The 22,794-nt window shown below is 44.8% G+C and overlaps 1 protein-coding gene across 1 annotated transcript in view; it reads left to right on the top strand.

Annotated features, from left to right (window-relative positions):
* The first annotated feature begins 1,795 nt into the window (after positions 1-1,795).
* Positions 1,796-22,794, top strand: part of ARHGEF25 (Rho guanine nucleotide exchange factor 25) — a 547,735-nt gene continuing 526,736 nt past the window's right edge. The window contains exon 1 of the mRNA XM_068267427.1: positions 1,796-2,068. Within this exon, the coding sequence (XP_068123528.1) occupies positions 1,964-2,068 (105 nt within the window). The 5' untranslated portion in view covers positions 1,796-1,963. The remainder of the gene's footprint in view (positions 2,069-22,794) is intronic.

Genomic DNA, 22,794 nt, shown 5'->3' with positions numbered 1-22,794 from the left:
TACACACACTTTGGCCAGCAGTTTGTTTTGCAAACTCTCAGAAAACGCTAAAACGATTATGCACATTATGGGAGAGGGAGACATCATCTTCCTAATCGCAACAAATGAATCCAGTAAGGTAATCCTGGCATATTTATTTGCTAACTGAAATTGTAAATGTACAGTGTGATTTCTGGAAAAGTGACGTAGGGTCAGTGGCGTAGCTAAGGAGCTATGGGCCCTGGTGCAAGTTTTACATGGGTTTCCACAAGCACTCTATACATAACAATTGATACAGCGCACCAAAACCTGCCAATGATTTCCACAGTGTCAGATGTGGGGATGGAAAACAGTCTGTTAATGATTACTACCATTTAAAACATCTATAGAAGTGATTATTAACAGCACAGGTCCAATAGAGTGCTTGAGGGAGGACCCCTCTGGGCCCCTCTGACCCAAGGGCCCCGATGCGGTCGCTACCTCTGCAACCCCTATTGCTACGCCACTGCGTAGGGTTATTTCACACCAAGAGCATTTTTTCAGCAATCTTCCCACCGCTAGTGTTTTGAAAAACTCTTGGATAATGTACAGGCAGTCCCCTACTCACAAACAGGTTCCATTTCAGGAGATTGCTTTATAAGTTGAATTTGTTTGTAAGTTGATGTTCCTGTGTTAAACAAATACATTATTTACTTTCAGACAACTCTGGATTTAGATATATAGCATACAAACAATGTTTTTTGAATGTTTTTGATGTGCTTTTAAAGTGGACCTGAACTCAGAACTTCTCTCTGGTCTAAAAGCTACACATCAGTATAATAACCTTTAAACAAAAACATTTCTTTGTTACACCTGATACAAATCTTAAAATAAATTTGCACAGTTTCTACTTCCTGATTCATGGAAGCAGACATATTGTTTACAGCCTGTGCTTTCAAATGGGCTTATCTGCCATAGGCGGTGATGTGACACAGGGGAGATCAAATTACAACTTGTGATTAGACACAAATGAGGGGGAATTACACAGGCTAAACTCTTTAAACACCTACAGGGTGCATTTCTGTTATGGTTTATCCTGTGCAAGGGTTCAGGTCCACTTTAAAGTGTTTTAAACTACTTATAACCAGTGGCTTAGCTAAGGAGCTATGGGCCCCAGTGCAAGTTTTACAGATCGCCGGCGATCAGCAAAGCGCTGCTACAATGAATGGATACATTCACACTGCTGCAGTTGCGATTTCGATTAATCGCAAACGCGCTGCATGCAGCGCTTTGGGGGCGATTGCTCTGTGATTCTCGTTCTATTGAACGGGAATCACAAGCACAAATCAGGCAGAATCGCGAGATTTTAGTTAAAATTGTGATCGTGGAGCCGAACGCATTCGCGGGCTAGCAGCGCTCCAAGCGCCAAGTGTGAACTAGCCCTAAAATTGTTCCAGACCCCCGAATCTCTAGCGCAATTTCTGGTAAACAGCCGCTGTGTACTATAAATATGTGACAGCTATTGTCTTTTTAAGCGGTAAGTGACAGCATTGCCAGGAGTAGGGAGGCCCTTGCTCCAGACATTCCTTGGCAGTAAAAGTGTTAAGCATCTGCTCCTAATCCCAGCTGTTGCTTAGGATGTTACGGTAACTTACACCAAACATATGTCTGCCTTCCACAACAGAGCAATGAGGCCAGCGAGGCTTGCAGAGGGGAGTTGGTGAAAGGGACTAGCCTTTTACTTATTGCTGACATCTCTCAGTGTTCAGCTTGCTGTGCTGCATTGCCTCCTCCTGTCTCTTAGCAGCAATCTAGTTTCTCCTGTACTCAGAGGCAGCACACAGGCTCTCCCATAGGCTGTATTACTACTGACTCTATCCTCTCCACCACTCTTCCCATCACAGTGCTGCTGCTGAATACAAGTTCCATGGGTGCAGCCCCTCTCTGTGGCTGAGAAGTAGATTCTGGATTACAGTCCCACAAAGGGAATTCTTTTTCGAGCTGGATGTATAACATGAAGACTCCACAAAGACATGGTGGTCGTACGGATCAGATGCTGGGAGCTATGGCAGATATACTGGGGTCCTTAGTACTTCCAAGCCATCAGTGGGTAAGTCTTCTGTACTTTTCCCCTGCTTATGCCATTCAGTATTGATTCAGCAAGAACTCCTATTCACAGGGCTTCTGTACTCCCTGATTTTACTGTAGGCAAACCGGTTCCATCCTCAGACCTTCAAGTGACTACAGCAATTAAGGGAAAGTTGCTTTTAATGTTGTTTAATAGGATGAAATGCCCATATCAACTAATAAGAACTCTTTAATAGAAAGATGATCTGGTATTGATTGTTTTTGCTTACTGGTCCCAACTTTTGCACTACAAAGGTCTGTTATACTACCTCTGATATAGATGAGCCTCTCATGCTAGATTGCAAGCTCTTAAGAACAGTCTACTCTCCTGGGTAAGTTGTGGGTTACTGAACTGTTAACCCTAGATGTTCCTGATGTCTTAACTTATGATACTGCACTAGACTGTATGGGTGTGAAATAATTTTACTTTTGAAGACTAAAAACTATTTATTTATACCACTTTATAATGATACAACGAATGCACATTTATATATTGTAAATATTCTGGGGCACATTTTTAGTGATTTATGATCAGTGGTGTAGCATGAGGGGGTGCAGAGGTTGCGACCGCACCGGGGCCCTTGGGTTAGAGAGGCCCTATGGAGATCTGCCTCAATGGCAGTTTAGCTCTTTATTGGTCCTGGGCTGGTAATATCACTTCTATAGATGCTTTGAATAGTAGTAATCCCCCTTCTTGCGCCTCTGACACTGTGGTTGTCCTTGGCAGGTTTTGGTGCACCGTATCAATGTATGTTATGTATAGAGTGCTTGGGGGGGCCCAATGTAAGACTTGCACTGGGGCCCATAGCTCCTTAGCTACGCCACTGTTTATGATCAGTCTTTACCATTGTTAATAAGAGTGTTATATACAGAGAGAGATCAGTTTAACGTATTCTTTAATTAATTCTAATGTGATTACTTAAACCCAATTATTTAGTTCATTAAAAGTTATAGAAGAACATATAACAGGCACATTGTTTACTTTGCTTCTGCATAAAATAAAATAAAAAAAATTGGTGCTCCCTGTGCAGGTAAATGAGGTATGTAAAGGAAGCAATAAGGAGTCATCCGCACCGGATCTGGTGGGTGACGGAGTCTTACGATAATGAACAGCTTACAGGCTTGGGACCAATTTGTCTGTGTCTGGACATCATCATTGTCCTCGGCTGTTGCAGGATAACCACATCACTTGTAGGCCTGGGTGGCCAGGTAGTCAGATGATCAAAGGGCAATCTCTATGGCTGTTGGTCTTGGTGTACAGCCGAGAAGTTAAAGCTGGCTAATTGAATAAATAAAGCTGCAAAAGCCTACTGGGTTAAAAGGACCAGAAATCTGATCCAAATAAGGATTGAATATCTGGTCCTTTTAACCCAAAAGGCTTTTGCTGTATTTAGGGCTATATTTACAGTATTTAATAAGCCAGCTTTAACTTCTCAGCTATATGCCAACAGCTGTGGGCATTGCCCTCTGATCACCTGACTTCTTTCCTGGCCACCCAGGCTTACAAGTTGATGCGGCTATCCTGCACCAGTCGAGGTCTATGGTGATACCCATACAAAGACAGGCTAGATGCTTACCTAAGTTGAGAGAAAGCTCTGGATCCTAAAGAGCCGTCCCGGTCCTTGCTCCGTGCTCTTGTTCCAGCGCTGTCCACCATTGAATTCACGCACCTTCAGCAGGGGCGTAACTAGGCCCCACCGGGCCCCCCTGCAGAATTTCTGAGCGGGCCCCCCCCCCGGGCCGTTTTGTGGGGGTTGGAGGGGACGCAGCATGAGGGGAAAGCCATGCAGCAATTCGGCGGGGAGGGGGGAAGGTCCCCCCCCCTCCCTCACCTCGGGGCTCTCCCCTCTGCGCTCCCCTCCGCCTTACATCTAAGTCCGGGCAGTGTCTGGGCAGCGGCGGGCAATCTTCGGGTGATCCGGATAGTAGTTACATAGTTACATAGTTATTTTGGTTGAAAAAAGACATACGTCCATCGAGTTCAACCAGTATAAAGTACAACACCAGCCTGCTCCCTCACATATCCCTGTTGATCCAGAGGAAGGCGAAAAAACCCTTACAAGGCATGGTCCAATTAGCCCCTAAAGGGAAAAATTCCTTCCCGACTCCAGATGGCAATCAGATAAAATCCCTGGATCAACATCATTAGGCATTACCTAGTAATTGTAGCCATGGATGTCTTTCAACGCAAGGAAAGCATCTAAGCCCCCTTTAAATGCAGGTATAGAGTTTGCCATAACGACTTCCTGTGGCAATGCATTCCACATCTTAATCACTCTTACTGTAAAGAACCCTTTCCTAAATAAATGGCTAAAACATTTTTCCTCCATGCGCAGATCATGTCCTCTAGTCCTTTGAGAAGGCCTAGGGACAAAAAGCTCATCCGCCAAGGTATTATATTGCCCTCTGATGTATTTATACATGTTAATTAGATCCCCTCTAAGGCGTCTTTTCTCTAGACTAAATAAACCCAGTTTATCTAACCTTTCTCGATAAGTGAGACCTTCCATCCCACGCATCAATTTTGTTGCTCGTCTCTGCACCTGCTCTAAAACTGCAATATCTTTTTTGTAATGTGGTGCCCAGAACTGAATTCCATATTCCAGATGTGGCCTTACTAGAGAGTTAAACAGGGGCAATATTATGCTAGCATCTCGAGTTTTTATTTCCCTTTTAATGCATCCCAAAATTTTGTTAGCTTTAGCTGCAGCTGCTTGGCATTGAGTACGATTATTTAACTTGTTGTCAATGAGTACTCCTAAGTCCTTCTCCAAGTTTAATGTCCCGAACTGTATCCCATTTATTTTGTATGGTGCTAGACCATTAGTACGTCCAAAATGCATGACCTTACATTTGTCAACATTGAATTTCATCTGCCATGTATGTGCCCATATAGCCATCCTATCCAGATCCTGTTGCAATATGACACTATCTTCCTGAGAGTTAATGATTCTGCACAATTTTGTATCATCTGCAAAAATAGCAACATTGCTCACTACTGCATCTACCAGGTCATTAATAAATAAATTGAAGAGCACTGGACCCAGAACAGACCCCTGTGGGACCCCACTGCTAACAGTCTCCCATTTTGAGTATGATCCATTGACCACAACTCTTTGTTTTCTGTCCATTAGCCAGTTCCCTATCCATGAACACAGACTCTTCCCCAGTCCTTGCATCCTCAACTTTTGCACCAGACTTTTGTGGGGAACAGTGTCGAAGGCCTTTGCAAAGTCCAAGTATATCACATCTACAGCATTCCCAATATCCATATTAGCATTCACTACCTCATAAAAGCTGAGCATGTTAGTCAAACAGGACCTGTCTTTAGTAAACCCATGTTGATGCTGAGAAATAAGATTATTTTCTACTATGAAGTCATGTATAGTATCTCTTAGTAACCCCTCAAATAGTTTGCATACAACTGATGTTAAACTTACAGGTCTATAATTTTCTGGATCAGATTTTTTGCCCTTCTTAAATAATGGGAAAACGTGGGCTGTACGCCAATCCACTGGGACTCTGCCAGTTGCAAGAGAGTCACAAAAGATAAGATAAAGGGGTTTATCTATAACTGAACTTAATTCCCTTAGGACCCGAGGATGCATGCCATCCGGGCCAGGTGCCTTGTCTATTTTTAATTTATTTAGTCTTGCCTTCACTTCTTCCTGCGTTAAGTATTTAATATTACAGTTAGAAGATTGAGACTCTTCCGCCTCTGTAGTTTGCAACAGTGCTGTTTCTTTTGTGAAGACAGAAGCAAAGAAAGCATTTAATAACTCTGCCTTACCTTGGTCATCCACCATTGAGTTCCCATCCTCATCCTTTAGGAGTCCTAGACAGTCAACCTTTCTTTTTTTAGAGTTAATGTACTTGTAAAACTTTTTTGGGTTAGATTTGATATCCTTAGCGATTTGTTTTTCAGCTTCAATCTTTGCCTGCCTAATTTCTTTTTTACAATTTTTATTGCACTCCTTATAATTGCTTAGTGCAGCCTCTATCCCCTCCTGTTTTAAGACCTTATAGGCATTCTTTTTCCTCTTCATTTTATCTTTAACCTTTCTATTCATCCATAGAGGCCTTTTTTTATTCCTAGACATTTTGTTTCCATATGGGATATACATACTACAGTATTGATTGAGTATAAGTTTAAAAGCTTGCCATTTCCCTTCAGTGTCTTCCCCTTGTAGTACATTATCCCAGTTCACCAAACTTAGTGCCTGCCTAATTTGAGTGAACTTTGCTTTTCTAAAGTTCATAGTTTTAGTGGTCCCGCTGCCCCGTGGCCTATCAGTCACCAGCTCAAACGTTATCATGTTGTGATCACTATTTCCCAAATGTTCTTGAACCTGCACATTTGATACATTATCTGGTCTATTAGAAATGATCAGATCCAGTAACGCATTCCCCCTAGTTGGTTCAGTTACCATTTGAGTCAAGTAATTGTCCTGTAGTGCTGCCAGAAATCTGCTGCTTTTACCAGAATGGGTAGCCTCAATACTCCAGTCAATGTCTGGAAAGTTGAAGTCGCCCATAATTATGACCTCATTTTTACCTGCAGCTTTTTCAATCTGCTGTAGTAATCGCAGTTCTGCAGCTTCATTAATAAGAGGTGGCCTGTAGCATACCCCAATAAGCAATTGGCAACTTTTATTTCCACCATGAATATTTACCCAAACGGACTCCACATCTTCGCAATCTTCCTCCATCTCATCGTTGAGGACAGCTGTAAGAGAATTCTTAACAAAGAGACAAACCCCTCCACCTTTTTTCCCTGTTCTATCCCTCCTAAACACATTGTATCCTTTTAAATTAGCTATCCAGTCATGGCTTTCATCCATCCATGTCTCGGTTATTCCCACAATGTCATAGCCTTTGTCATTCAGAATGAACTCTAGTTCGTCTATTTTATTTGCAAGGCTCCGAGCATTGGTTACCATGCACTTTATATTTTTACCACCACATTTACCAATTTTGTTTACATGAAATTGGCTACTTGAATTTTTACCAACCTCCTTAATCTTTACACTGTCCCCACCCCCCTCTCCACCCTCCATAATGATAGGTTCCCACTGTCTTTTTACCTCATCTTGTCTATGTATTGAGACTTTATCCTCCCGCCTCCCCCCAGATCCTAGTTTAAAATCTCCTCCAACCGTTTAGCCATCTTCTCCCCCAATGCAGCTGCACCCTCCCCATTAAGGTGCAGCCCATCCCTGCTGTAGAACCTGTAGCCGACTGCAAAGTCTGCCCAGTTCTCCAGGAACCCAAACCCTTTCTTCCTACACCAATTTCTCAGCCACTTATTTAACTCCCTAAGCTCCCTCTGTCTCTCAGATGTAGCACGTGGCACTGGCAGTATTTCAGAAAACACCACCTTGGAGGTCCTTGCTTTAAGTTTATCTCCAAGTACCTGAAAGTTATCCGGATGAAACCCAGTACTGCTGTGCTGTGCGGGCTGGGCGGAGGATCAAGCTTACCCTTCTGACGTCTTCTCCGGCCGTCCCTCGGCGCCTCTCACGATGCGTTCCACTCGGCGCTCACGTGACTTCAAACACTTCCTCCTTCAACCCGGAAGGAGGAAGTGTTTGAAGTCACGCGAGCGCCGAGTGGAACGCATCGTGGGAGGCGCCGAGGGACGGCCGGAGAAGACGTCAGAAGGGTAAGCTTGATCCTCCGCCCAGCCCGCACAGCACAGCAGTACTGGGTGTCATCCGGATAACTACTATCCGGATCACCCGAAGATTGCCCGCCGCTGCCCAGACACTGCCCGGACTTAGATGTAAGGCGGAGGGGAGCGCAGAGGGGAGAGCCCCGAGGTGAGGGAGGGGGGGGGGACCTTCCCCCCTCCCCGCCGAATTGCTGCATGGCTTTCCCCTCATGCTGCGTCCCCTCCAACCCCCACAAAACGGCCCCGAGCGGGCCCCAGGGGAGGGCCGGGCCCCCCCCACGGGTGCAGGGGCTGCAGGCCCTATTGTTACGCCAGTGACCTTCAGTACTCCTTGGCAGGCTTCAAAAGCACTTGCGTACTGCTTCTGAAGATTGGTGTGTCTGTACTGCAAATTAGCGAGCCTGGATCCACTCATCTTTGGAAGTACTCGGGATGTGGGAAGAGGAGTGCTAAAGATGTATATGGCCTGCAGGTTGAATAACTTCAGTGGAGGACAGCGGTGGAACAACGGGATGGAGAGAGGACCAGGAAGGCTTCATAGAATCCAGACCCTTCTCCTCTACATAAGTAAGTATCTATTTTTTTTTTAATCTCCACTTCAGGTTCACTTTAAGCTGTTCATTGTCGTTAGACTCTGTCAGCCACCAAATCAGGTGTGAATTATTTGTTATCGCTTTCTTATTTACCTGCATGTGGAGACCCCTTCTTTTGTTTTCATCTTTAGTTACACACAGATGCCTGTGTCCCACCAGGCTGCATACCTGCTCCAAGTTTGCAGGATCCCTAAGTGAGCTCTTCCCGAGCATCTCAATCCAGGTTGTAACTTCTGTTCTCTACTCATGTTTCTGAATAACATACATATAAATGGTTTTCACACTAAAGATACCTACAAACAAGGAATGACCATTGTGCACTCAGCTGTTTTCAACTACATAGGATAATAATTGTATGACTGTAGCTTCTATCCAATTCTACAGACTGAGGGCCAATATTCAATTGACTTTTCTTCTAAGTGTTCTTACTGGAGATGTTTTTACACATTACCATTAAAAAAAAACTTTAAGGCCCTCAGAAAGCAAGAAAATACCAAAAATAAGTTTGGCACAGTAGAGGTCCGGTTATCCGGAACTCAACTAACCAGCCTCCTCAACCAACCAGCACAAATTTCCAGCAGTACTCACAGTGGTGAAGGCCAACTTCTTTCTTAGTCTGTTTGTGGGCTATGCTGTTCTTAAAGCCTGGGTTCCACGGCTCCCCCAAGGTTAATATTCTTTCAATTACTGTATTTTCGCATTTAATACAGAGTTCATGTTATGTATACAGAGGGAGGTATAGTACTGTATTTGCTTGGCCTATTTCTAACATTGGGTCTCAAGCAACCAGAAGGCACACTTACTATATCCAACATCAGCCAATCCCCACCTGTGCCTGATAACCGAGACTCTGCTGTATTTCTTTTTAAACTTATTTTAGTACTTTTTCAATTGCTAAGTTCTGAAAACATACTATTTACAGAAAAAAAAATATTCTGGGAGGAAACAGAGAAAAATTAGGAGGGAAAAATTGATTTTTCCAACCTTTTGAAAAATAATTTTTGCTGTTTTTTCACCAACTGGTAACCAACACCAGTGGAGTGTGTGGCAGGACCCCCCAGCCCCACTCCATACAAGTATCAATAACCCAGAAGGCCTTTAACACACTACAGAAGCAGTATCTTGTTTCTGTGGTGTGCCATAGTAGTTAGGGAACTACACTGAATAAAATTAGTTGCAGCCACCATAGACTATTATATATTTTCTGTAGATTAGACATTAGACTCAATCGAAAAATTACATCTAACAAAATTCTGAAGAGGCTAGCAATACATGGGCCAATTACAGCCCAAACCAACTGATCCCTCTCTAGTGGCAATTAAATCACCCACCACTCCTTGTCTGCCCACTAACACCCCACCCTTTCTTCCACCGCCCCTAACTACTACTGACAGTCTGTAAGCCAGATATGGATTACATGTCTACCTGACCTATGACCATATCTGATGATGTATGGTATCCTTTAGGCTACCTTCACATAGGAGGCTGGACCGCACACTTGTCGGGACGTTCACCTTCCCAGCTGTCGACAGTGAGGGCCTTCCAGGTGCAATTAATATGCAACCGAATGGCAGCACTTGTAACCCCATCCATGTTGGCGTTTGACACGTGGTGGAGTTATCTGATGGCAAGAAAGCAGGGCCGTTTCTTGGGCAGTGCGGGCAGGGCGACCGCCCTGGGCACAGACCGGCAAGTAGAAGAAGGGGGTGCAGGCAGAAGGACATAACCACTAGGGAGCTGGTGACGCGCAGTGCAGCCAAATGGAAGAAGAAGATTACCAGTGCAATCACCTTCCTTGACTCCTCCTGGGCTGCCTGCGTCAAGTCCTCATCACGTCACCACCGTGTGATGACTCCTGATGTCCTGTAGCGGTATTGCAGGCTGTCAGTGCGCGGGGCCCATGGAGGAGTCGGCTTGCTGGGGCTCTATTCGCCTGTGTGTTCTCCTGGTCCCTGCGTCCTCCTGGATGAGGAACTGGTCACCGGTAAGTAGGCAGATATACTTGTGACCTGTAGCTGTGCGACTGTCCCTAAAGAGTAAGGCTGCACGAGTCCACAGGGGCGTGGGGAAGGGGGCACAATTTTTCCACACCCGCCCCGGGTGCAATTTAGCCTAGAAACTGCCCTGCAAGAAAGTGACAAGGTGTATCTGAGCATGGCCATGGCTTGGCTCAGATATGACTCCATAGCAAGGACCGCCTCTCCACCACTTCTGCTAAGCACTGGCAAGCATCTGGCTGGTGCACAGCAGCAGCTGGCACTGGCAGGTGGGGAATTCAATATCTTTAGCCTCCCGTGTGAGGCTCTAGTCTCCCAGGGTACAAGGCCAGTCATTTAAAGTACACCTGAAGGGAGAGTGATATGGAGGCTGCCATAATTATTTCCTTTTAAACAATGCACAGTGCCTGGCTGTCCTGCCTTGAATACTGTTGGCAATAGTCCACAAACAAGCATGTAGATCAGATGTTTAAATGAGGTTTGGCTGTATTTGCCACATACTTGTTTCAGGTGTGTGATTCAGACACTACTGATGCATGAAAGATCAGCAGGACTGCCAGGCAACTAGTATTGTTTAAAAGGAAAAAAATATGGCAACCTCCATATCCCTCTCACTTCAGGTGTCCTTTAAGAACATTGGCTAAATAGCTAGCAGTCTCACCTTGCAGTACTAAAGTCACGGTTTGTAATCTCAGCCAGAATCCTTTTTGCATGGAGTTTGTATGCCCTCCCCATTTGCATCAGTTTCCTTTTGTTGTTCTGCTTTCCACCTGCAACCAACAAACATGCTGTTAGGTTAATTGACTTCCTCCCCAAGTTGGCCTCAGAGCGTGATAACAAAATTAGATCATGAGCCTCATTCAGAGATAGGTAGAGACAGGAATTGTTCAGTATTCTTTGTATAGCAGTGCAGACAATGTGGCTATAAAAGTTGCATGTTATTATTATTATTGCTGGAATAATAATAATAAATGTAATTAGCTGCCCAAAGAGATTGCTTGCCAAACTTCTGGTCCGTTCTTTGGTTGCACAATCTTTTCAGTCCTTCTTGTAAAAAATCTTTTTTTGATTAGTAAAGTAAGTCTGCAGAAACCTTTCTGTAACAGCTGAAAAATCCCTATTTATTAGACGGAACCTCTGGTAATATGGATCAGTTATCAGGATACCCCAAATTCACAAGTCTTTTCTTAGAGGCTGGTACACATGCTAAAGTGTTCTTGGGCTAGGCTGGCGATTGGGGCAATCTACTGTGCGTACAGCTATCCCAGTGCATCGCCAAAAGAATGCCGGATGGTCATTGTCAAGGCAGTTTGTAGGCTAAGCTGCTCTTAGGGTGAGAGTGTAAAAATAGTGCCCCACCCCCCATAGGCCTGAGATAATGTAATATGGATCAGTTATCAGGATACCCCAAATTCACAAGTCTTTTCTTAGAGGCTGGTACACATGCTAAAGTGTTCTTGGGCTAGGCTGGCGATTGGGGCAATCTACTGTGCGTACAGCTATCCCAGTGCATCGCCAAAAGAATGCCGGATGGTCATTGTCAAGGCAGTTTGTAGGCTAAGCTGCTCTTAGGGTGAGAGTGTAAAAATAGTGCCCCACCCCCCATAGGCCTGAGAAGCCATGTATAGGTGTCCCAGTATAGGTAGCCAGGTAAGGGTAGCCAGGCCCCAAAGAGCTTTGCAGGAGACTGGGATTACAGTGGGGAGGAAGACTCAACTCCTCCATCCCTCTCCTTGGGCCCCCATACTGTGCCTCCACTGTACCCCCCCCCCCCCCTTCCTCTGCAGAGCAAGAGTACTCTGTTCACTGTAACCAGTTTACGCTGCGCTGCAGCTCTGCCGTGGGGGTGGGGAAGCACAGAAGGGGGCCCGACGAGAGGGAGGAGTCTGAACACCTTCACTGCAGCTGTGTCAGTGTGCCCACTGTGCTGCCCTTCTGCTCGGTGACACGGGAAGACACCCCCCTCATCCGCCCCTAAAAACAGGGCTGGTCATTGTAGTTGTCCCTCCTCCACCTTCTAAAGTAACAGTTTTTTCAGCACTCAGCCACAAACTGTTGCCAGAGGGATTGAGTTACTATCCCTGTTTTTTAACACTCACAGGGCTTGATTCACTAAACCGTGATAACTCAAATATCACACCTTATGCGTTATCAGAGTAGTATAGCAAGCGCTATGAACCTGCAGGGACTCAGAGCAGGACAAGTGCCATTGCCAAATAGCAATGCTACTCTGATAAGGCATGTTAACTTGATAAGGTGTGATAACTTTGATAAGGTGTGATATTTGAGTTATCACGGTCTAGTGAATCAAGCCCATAGTGTGTCTGGACACACCTTTTTTAGATGAACTCAGATAGATAGTAATCACTATCTGATAACTGTCTCGAGTCAGACTAGGCAACAATCCCATGTCTATGAGCCTCGTCTGATGTTAGGGGAATAGCAATTCATCAAGAACAATTTGCTGGGACAGTTAATATTGTTTACCTCCAGCTGGAGGACGTTTTCCTGCCTATCACCCAATCCCTCTTTCGTTGACTCTTGCATACGTACTCAGACAACCCAACCATACATGCTTCAATGCAGGTCCTTGAAAGGTTTCGGCCAGCTCAATTCTGCTTTGCACTGTTGACCACCAGCTAAAATCTGTACATTGCCTTACGCCCACATTACTACTACAATATCAAGTAAACATCTTTTTGTGCAAATATGGTTGTCAAGCAACAGAAGTTGTATAAGAAGACTTGCAAGTATTTTTAGAATGATTACTGCATTCGAGATAAAAAAAAAAAAAAAAATACACTATAAACTGGTCAATACATCAGATGAAATCTGCACAAATGTATTTTCAATATGTTTGTATGGAGGACTTTTTACTAAGCAGTGTTATAGCAAGGACACTAGTATACTACTTGACTACTGTAACAACCGACTCTGTGGCCTACAAAAAACAGACTGGCTCCTCTCCAGTTCCTACTGAACTCTGCTGCACTTCTCATCCACCTCTCCTCCCGCTCCTCTGATGCTGCCCCTCTCTGCCAGTTCCTCCGTTGGCTTACAACCACCCAAAGAATCAATTTCAAACTCCTAACACTACAATTCAAAGCTCTACATAAAGCTTTTTACTCCCTCCATACATTTATTCATTAACCCCCAGATATCATGCCTCCTGGAACCTATGCTCTTTCCACAAGACGCTTTGGCTTTCTAGCTTGGTCGCCTTCTCTCATCCAGGACTTCTCACAAGTGTCACCTCTGCTTTGGAATGCTCTCCCACAGCCTGCCCGTCATGCTCCAAGCTTGGAAATGCTGAAATGTACCCTCAAAGCACAAGCTTATAATTTGTTATAGCTAGAATGTGATGCTCACTGCCTCCTCAGCTAAACCCATTGGCCTCAATTCACTATTATTATTATTATTATTATTTAGTATTTATATAGCGCCGACATATTACGCAGCGCTGTACAGTGTATATATATATATATATTTATCATGTCACTAACTGTCCCTCAAAGGAGCTCACAATCTAATCCCTACCATTGCCATATGTCTATATTATGTAATGTAAGTACTGTAGTCTAGGGCCAATTTTAGGGGGAGCCAATTAACTTATCTGTATGTTTTTGGAATGTGGGAGGAAACCGGAGTGCCCGGAGGAAACCCACGCAGACACGGAGAGAACATACAAACTCTTTGCAGATAGTGCCCTGGCTGGGATTCGAACCAGGGACCCAGCGCTGCAAGGCGAGAGAGCTAACCACTACGCCACCGTGCTGCCCACTAAGATCATGCTAGAGATAATAAGGCAAGAGAAAACTTACCTCCACACGTTAGAGAGTTATCTTACCTCTTCATTCCTTAAGTTACCTCTCCTGTAGTTAATTTACCTCCTCTGTAGTTAATTTACCTCCTCTGTAGTTAATTTACCTCCTCTGTAGTTATTTTCACATGCAGTTAATTAACAGCTTGTCTTTAACTCTGGAGTTATTTTAAGGATTGGAGAGTTAATTTAAAGACAGAAGAGTTACCTTTAGGCTTGCCTGAGGTAAAATGTTTCCTGAATACTACATGCCTTATCACCATGGTAACAACTCTAGAAGAGTTATTAAAGACAGGAGATAAGTTTAGTGAATTGAGGCCATTGTCTATTCCCTTAGTGTCTCCATCCTACTACCCTCTAGATTTTAAGTTTGCAAGGGTATGAACCACCCTGTTGTGTTTCCTTTTTCTGTGTATTTTATCAAATAAACAAGTACCAGTATTAGCGATATTTTCAAACTATCCATCAGTTGTATATATTTGTACTTGCGTCACTGATTGTGCTGATTGTGCAGTATGTTGAACTGCTCATGGATCTATGTTCCCCATTGTGTATGTTTTGGCACTGTGTACGGTGCTACGAAATATGTTGGTGCTATAGCAATTAAAAAATAATAATAATGATATACTATCCGCACAAGTTACATTAATAGGAATTATCTGATTGACATCGTCTCCTGCATTCAGTAAGCTAAGTAAGCCAATTTTTCTATTATCGTTTTTATGATACATTAGGCAACTGTCTTCAGCGTACTTCAGCTTCAAGGCCGAATCTATTACAGGATGTACTAACTTTCATTTATGTTTTATAAACTTTCTATGTAACATTACTATATGTAATGTTGCAGGGCAGACAGTAATTTACAGCCTGCGTAAATGCTTTAAGTACATATACATTATATACATTATCTTCTGATTGACTTCCTCTCGGATAGAATATACAGCTTATAATAACTGTTCCCAGAGGCAGTCTCCTCCTTGCTCCAATACTGAAGGAGTCAAATTTGGAACTCTTGAAGGCGTTGCTGTTGCATCACCCCACAAAAAAAAAAAAAAGTTTATTTATTTTTTTGCCTAAGTAGTTGGCTGTCTTCAAAGCTCAGACACTGAAGCAAAACAGAGAATTAGATCAGGGGGAGGGGGCCGGAGACCAAGATAACAGCTTGCTGTGTGTGAATATTAACTGTTCCACTGCAGGATGAAAGCGCCAAGCCTGTCTATAAAGCCTGGAACTTGCAGAACATTGTCAGTGCTTCTGTGACTCTTCACTGGCCTTTCAGAATATGGATAAGGCTAGCTAATGGTGGTGAATATAAAGTAGGATTCGGAAACTGTTGCTAGAGTTGCGTAAAAGTTGTGAAACGTGGAAAAAGCTGAAAAGTTGCAAAACACATCAGTAAGAGATGCGCTCCTCCTCCAGTGTCCTGCATTTTTCTGACTCACATCAGGCCAAAAAGTAGAAAAAGATACTAGAGAAATAAGCTTCAGCCTCTGCTTATCATTGCAAATCATTGGAAAACAGTGGCTTAAAAATAGCCCCATGACTGCAAGGAGGAAATGGAGGATGCCAGAGGGACACACTATACTAGCAATTTGATGATTGCTGGCGATCGTCAGTTGCAGCGCAAACATCCCCCAAAATCCCGCACTGTGACACAGCCCCTAGATATGACTTGAGGGACACTGCTGACATGCTGGTGTGAATGTGCCCTAGACCAATTATATTGTCCGACGCACTACTACTTAGTGCTATTTTCACACGTGTTCAGGACTGGTTCTCTAATGAAGCAAGGTGACACATTTGCATCAGACGCAGAGATTTACAGGGGCAGCATTTTTGTACGGTGTTTACACTTACAATATGCAGTCAGAGTAGGAGGAGAAGCAAGAGGAGAGCTAGCGAGGTGAAGAAGTCAACATTGGGGAAAAGCAGCTTGTTGTGCTGTGTAAGGAGTCTGACAGTGAGTGAGGAGGGGAAGGCAGGAGAGCAGCAGTGTTTCATTTGACCTGCACAGCAGAAGGAAGGAGGTGGCACTGCTGTCCTGACTGAGAAGGAATAGAGGATGGCCAACTGGCTGAGGGTGAGCAGTTTGTGTGTCATAGACTCCCAGCCAGCCAGTGTGTTATTGTGTTGAGCTGCAGCATGTCATGTCTCAGGTTGTTGCATATGCTCCCTTGCTGACTGAGAACATTAAATAAAGCAGAGTAAATTGTCGGGTGCTGTGCGATCATTCCAAATGGTGGTGGTGGTGGTTGGTGGGCACAGCCTCACAAGTTTGCCTCAGGCAGCAAAAAGTCTAGAATGGTATTGCATAGCATGCTGTGCGTTCAGATTGAACCCACAGTAGAGACCTGCAGCGGGTCGGGTACCAGCGGGTAACCCGAAATGCGGGTCTGGTTCGGGTACCCGAATTGATTTAAGTTGCGGGTGCGGGTCGGGTGCGGGTAGCGAGTTGCGGGTAGCGGTCTGCGGGTGCGGGTGCGGGTCGCGGGTAGTGAAAGCAAGCTAAAAACCTTCTTTAGCTTTGGTTTGTGTATAAAAATAGGTTTTATTAACTTTACAGCTCCCCAATGTTACTTTAAATGTGCACTTTAGAAGAAAATGTAAAAAAGCGGGTAGCGGGTCGGGTATCGGGCCTGCGGGTCGTGGGTTGGGTGCGGGTAGCGGTTCTGCGGGTGCGGGTCGGGTTGCGGGTATCAAATTCACCAGAAAGCGGGTCGCGGGTGCGGGTATGAAAAAGTGGACCCGCGCAGGCCTCTAACCCACAGCACAGTTGATGCTCTGATGTGAAAGTAGCATAGTAGCATGTTGTCCGTTGTGATGAAACGCAATGGACGTGGTGTGAAAGGAGCCGTACAATCGATGTAGGATCATTACAAACATTCAAACTACTCAATTTGAACCTTGGATATCTGAAGGATTTGTTGCAACTGCATCACACCTCCTGCAACCTCAGATCAGCAGGCTCTAGTAACTTGGTCACCTCTAAACCTTTGTAGACAGAGCCTTCTGTCATGCTGTCCTTACGCTTTGGAACTCCTTGCCACACCCAATCAGGACATCTCCAACCTTGGAGGCATTTAAGTCCAAATTGAAAAGCCACAGCATTTATGAACCCTTGACTATTTCCTCTGTTCCACCCTGCAACTATGTTTTTGTCTCAGACATATCTATGTGCTTTGAGTCCTATGGGAGATAAGCACTTTACAAATGCTATATTGTATTGGATTAATATTGTAAGGGCAGCAGTGATTTGCATATGTACACACCTTAAGAATTTAACTTTTTTTTTTTATAGATGACACCCACATATAACCTCCTCGACCTGGAATCATGGACACTTGCAGTCCTATAATCTCTCTGTGTAAATTCTCCCCCTCACTAAACAAAGGTGATGAGTGATGATTAGGAATTATAGAGATAATTGAAGTGAGCTGTGTGTAGGAGGTGGAACAACCTTTCATAAAAGAAGTTTCATATTTAAAAGACAGACCTTTTTTTCATAAAATAAATGAAAAGGTATCTGTTAATGTTCTCTGTATTTTCTCTGTAAAAAGCTAAAGTCTCAGTAGCTAAAGCACAGACAACTGCAGCCAATCAGCTGCCAGCCCAATGAGCTCTCTGTGAGCACCTGTCATGGCCCATAGATAGACTGCAGCTGCACACTGTTACTTCTTAAAGGGTTCTGTGGACTGTTTAAATAAACAAAAACCGCCACTTACCTGGGGCTTCTATGGCCCCCTTGCAGCTGAAATGTCCTGCACCATACTCCTCCGATGCTCCGTTGCCTGCCGCCGGTCCTGTTGTCATATTCGTCTAACAAGACAAATAATGCTCGCTCCCACATGCATCATCGGGAGCTTACTGCACAGGCGCAGTACAAAGTTTTCTTGTACTGCGCCTGCGCAATACGCTCCCGATGACGCGCGTGGCCACAGCCGCTCATCCGCAGTCTGATCAGATGGCTGATTACACCAGGACCGCCGGTGGGTAATGGAGGATCAGAGGAGGACGGTTTCAGCTGCAGGGAGTCGATAGAAGCCCCAGGTAAGTGGCGGTTTTTGTCTATTTAAACAGTCCAAAGAACTCCTTTAAGTTACATACTCACCCCGAAGATGAATCGGGGGAGCTGTGGCGACAGAGATGCGACAAGCGAGCGTTCCCCAATCTACCTTACGCACTCGCGTGCCCTGTGAACAAAGGACAGGCGCGAATGAGACTTTAAACAATCGCGGTCATTAGCTCCTGAGTCTATGGGGAACAGAGTGATAGTCCATGATGGGATCGTCATGAGGGTTGCGATCGCTGCACATCGCTAAAGACCGTTTAACTAAGTATAGTTAAACGGTGTTACATGATATCGCAAAAAAAGGACTCTCCCTTCTCGTAGTCCTAAACGGTTTGCTTTGGTTATCATAGCAAATGTAGAACTGAAAAAGCATAGGGTGGAACACGTTATCACAATTTCTAGCCTGATATTGGCTATAATATATCTGATTATGTTGGTGTGATTATAAAATAGCCAAGGGAGAGACTATATAGGAGAGGCTAAACCAAAAGCATGCACCAGCACAAACAGGAGGGGGCCCAGGTGCCAGTGCTGCGGCTCCTCATTCTCACTGTCAGGATGCCTGTAGCATTACTTTGAGAATCGGTGGGGAATAATATGTTAAATTGTTTCCTAACTACCTGCAGTTTAATAAAGGACCAGTCTGGACATAAGTGGAATATGGAAAAAATGACTTGTTGGGTTTGGAGGGCGAAAGGGGTGAGAGAAAAGAAAAAGTGGTGGCTTTGTGGGAGGGGTTGAATGCAGGAGTCATACTCACCATTCTCCCCGTCGGCGGCTCTGCTCATGTGCATACACACAAGGCAGAGGCCGTAGCTTTATGTGTTTTCCAATGTACATATCTTCTTATGTGCATGCATGTTATACATGCCTGGCATCCAGATATTTGTGCCAAAACTCCCATCTCTGGCCATAAAAGCCCACCTCTCCCTGCACACAGCGCTGATTGTTCTTCCAGCTTTGGTTAGCCTGTCAATACTAGTACTTAGCTTGTCTGATTCCGACTCTCTTGGGGATGGTTTCCACTTAGCCAGTGTGCGTTTTGCAGGACGCAGGCCTGCACTTGTATTGATGCGAGTACACATCCAAATGGCTTAGCCGTGTCATGGCTACAGAAATTCCGGTGTGTGCTGAAAGAAACTCCAGCATGCTATCCAGAAATGCACCGTAATGCGATTAGGATGGAAAGATATAGAAGAGATGGGCAGCATTTCTCAACCCGACACCCTTGCGGGGAAACGCTGCAGATTCGGGACAAATTCGGCCCTAGAGGAAATGGGCCCTTTACTGTTATCGACTTTGGCCACTTACTGGATTTATGATTTTTCTGTGCCTGCTCTGACTATTTTACCAGTTATTCAGATTAGCAAACACTCTGCCTGCCCTTGACCTTTGGTTGTGACCTGGCTCTGCTTGTCTGCAGCCTGCTCTAGACCTTAGCTTGTAATCTGACTTTGAACTCCTCTATATAGCATCACCTGTTCTTTCTTGTCACCAGGCAGTAAATTAGTTTATTGCTGCTAGAAGTAGCAGCCCATAAAGGTGCTCTGGTGAAGACCCATATCCCCTTAGCCTCCAGGACTACTGCAACTAGTGGCAGAGCCAACAGAACTTGCTCCCAGCCCTAACGAGCCCTAACAGCCATAGGAAAGTTATAGAGCAACAGAGAGAGAAGATGTTGGAGAGATCTGTTGAAAAAGAGAGATGCTGATGTAAAGAGCGATGCTGACAGATACTGATGGAGACACATGGGCCCTTATTCAGTTCACTTTTCCCCTGAGTTTTCTCCTAGGTGATATTTTCAGACTTAATAAAATGCATTCTAAGCCACTAGCAAGCAAGGCAATACTTGTCTTGTTGGTAGTTTTTCAATTACAGAGAGCTGAAAAGTTATTTTAATGGCTACCTGTAGAGATAAAGGTGCCCCTGGGGTAGAGGGTTTGTGGGTCCAACCTGGGACGGGGGGGGGGGCGAAAAGTGGGGAGGACTGAGGAGCGCGCAGCGAAGAAGACTGGGGGGAGGGGGCTGCGGCGAAAAATGGGTGTGGCCATGACATTGTATGGGCGTAGCTAATGTAATGATGTAACAGCGAGGCATAAGAAAGCAGTGTTTACGCCATGATGTGGACAAACGAGACTTTGCATCATGGGTGTGCAGAAACTGTGTGATGCTAATAGTATACCGTAACCACAAAGCAGCAAACATAGCCATCTATGACCATTGAATAATAAATGCAGTAACAGTTACCCCGGACACCAGAAAATAAACGCAATAGGCAACATGTCAGCACAAAATAACCGCAATGCGGGCAACATGTCAGTATAAAATAAATGCAATGCGGGCAAACATGTCAGTATAAAATAAATGCAATGCGGGCAAACATTTCACCAGAAAAGAAACGCAATGCGGCCAAACCTTTTTAATCAGAAAAGAAACGCAATGCGGGCAAACATTTCACCAGAAAAGAAACGCACTGCGGGCAAACATTTCACCAGAAAAGAAACGTAATGGGAGCAAAGTTCACCTGGAAAAAAAGCATTTACTCACCTGGCAGAAGTCTCCGGCCTCTGGCGCGCTCCTCCCGGGACCACCTTCCCCCTGCATATCTCCCGTGCTGACAGGGCTACGGCAAGATGGTGCCCGAAGCCCTGTACTGGAGACACAAATAGTCTCCAGTACAGGGCTTCGGCAGCCATCTTGCCGTAGCCCTGCTCGCCTGCCGGTGTCGGAACAGACACCGGAAGAGGAGGCTGGAGCGGGGCTGCGGGCAATGAACTGGCACGGCGTCTATAGACGCCGCTGCCAGTTCATGAGGAGAGAGTGGCCAGAGTCCCGAGGCCGGGACAGCGGGACGTTTCCCGGGACCTCATTAAACCTGGGATAGCGGACCCTGAATCCGGGACGCGTCCCGGGCAATCCGGGACGTCTGGTCACTCTACCCTGGGGGGTACTTACCTCAGGAGGGGGAAGCTTTTCGATACTAATGAGGCTTACCTGCACAGTAGAGCGCATCTGATCGGGTTCATCTATTTCTGCTGGAGCCTGAGCGGGAAAACATAAATATTATGGTGGCCAGTTCTCCGGGGAGCCAGTGCTGCGTCGGGGCTGCTGAGGAGGACAGGAGAAGCCTCATTAGGATCCATAGGCTTCCCCCTCCTGAGGTAAGTACCCCCCATTGGGCAGTTTTTTTTTGCACTACAGGTCTCCTTTAAAGGGAACCTAAACTGAGAAAAGTTATTTAAAATAAACACATGAGGTAACTTCAAATGAACATTACATCGTTACCTTGCCATCAGTTCCTCTCAGAAGCTCACCATTTTCTTCTGACAATGATCCCTCCCAGTTCTGACAACATTTTGTCAGAACTGAAATGTATCAGTTGCGGTCAGTTATATATTAGTTGCTGTCAGTTACAGCTGAGAGGACTACTGATGTGCCAGGTAATGTCTATGTTTCCCTATAGCTCAAGTGGAGGATGTTACAGTTTAACAGTGTGCTGACCAGGAAGCTGTTATGGCATAATGGCCATTTTCAAAATGGAGGACGAAGAATTCCCTTGATCACAGTGGACAAACAGGACGCAGGAGAGGAGAAAGAGATTGAGGAGTAGACTATACGGGAGGTATGTATAAAGTGTGTATGTTAATTTTGACTTTTAATTTTCAGTTCAGGTTTTCTTTAAACAGAAGATTAAAAAATGATACCCTGGGAGAAAAAGGAAGTGAATTGAATAAGGGCCCTAGAGAGAGATGCTACAAAAAGAAAGAGAACTTCTGAAGGAAAGAGAACTGGATTGGAGGGGAAGGTTAAGGCTGGATGCACACCTAACAGAAAGGTTGCGTTTTCTGTCATGTGCTTTTTTGTGTGCGTTTGCTGTTTTTTTACCCGCATATGCGTTTTTGTAGTGTTTTGCGTGCGTTTTTCTGCGTTTGCGGTTCGCATATATAAAAAGCATTTGCATTTTGTATGCATATTCAATGCGTTTTTATATTGCGTTTCATGCAAATCACTAGGAAGACAACAGGAAGCGGAAATACATCACAAAACATTTTAAAAAACGCATATGAAAAAGCATGAAAAATGCATACAAAATGCAATACATTGCGTTCCAGTTGCCTCTCATTATGTGCGTTTTTGATACAATGCAACAAAACCAGCATTTTCAAAAATGCACGCATACAAAACGCATTCCATTAGCGACAGAAAGGCAGCGTTTTCCGCAACGCTTGCCTTTCTGCTAAGTGTGAACCTAACCTAAGGGCTGCTTCACGCTGCTGCAGTCTTGTGGAGTGTTTCAGTGGTTTGCTGATCATGTGACAAATGTATCCCTGTGGGTTCATTCTCACTGCAGTACTAGTGATTTGCACAAAGCACAAATGCGCTGCAGACAGCAATTTTGCAGCGATCGGGATGCAATTCTCATTCTCTTCAATGGCAATCGCAAATCCCTTTTGTGAAAATATTCATGACATTTTGTAATGCAAAATCAAGATTTCTCTATGATTGTGTTTTGTGATCTGACTGTGAACTAGGCCTTAAGGCTAGAGTCTGGGCTTTTC

This window comes from Hyperolius riggenbachi, chromosome 2 (genome assembly GCF_040937935.1).
Source record: "Hyperolius riggenbachi isolate aHypRig1 chromosome 2, aHypRig1.pri, whole genome shotgun sequence".
In the NCBI taxonomy this organism is placed as follows: domain Eukaryota; kingdom Metazoa; phylum Chordata; class Amphibia; order Anura; family Hyperoliidae; genus Hyperolius; species Hyperolius riggenbachi.
This window is presented reverse-complemented; position numbering and strand designations above follow the sequence as displayed.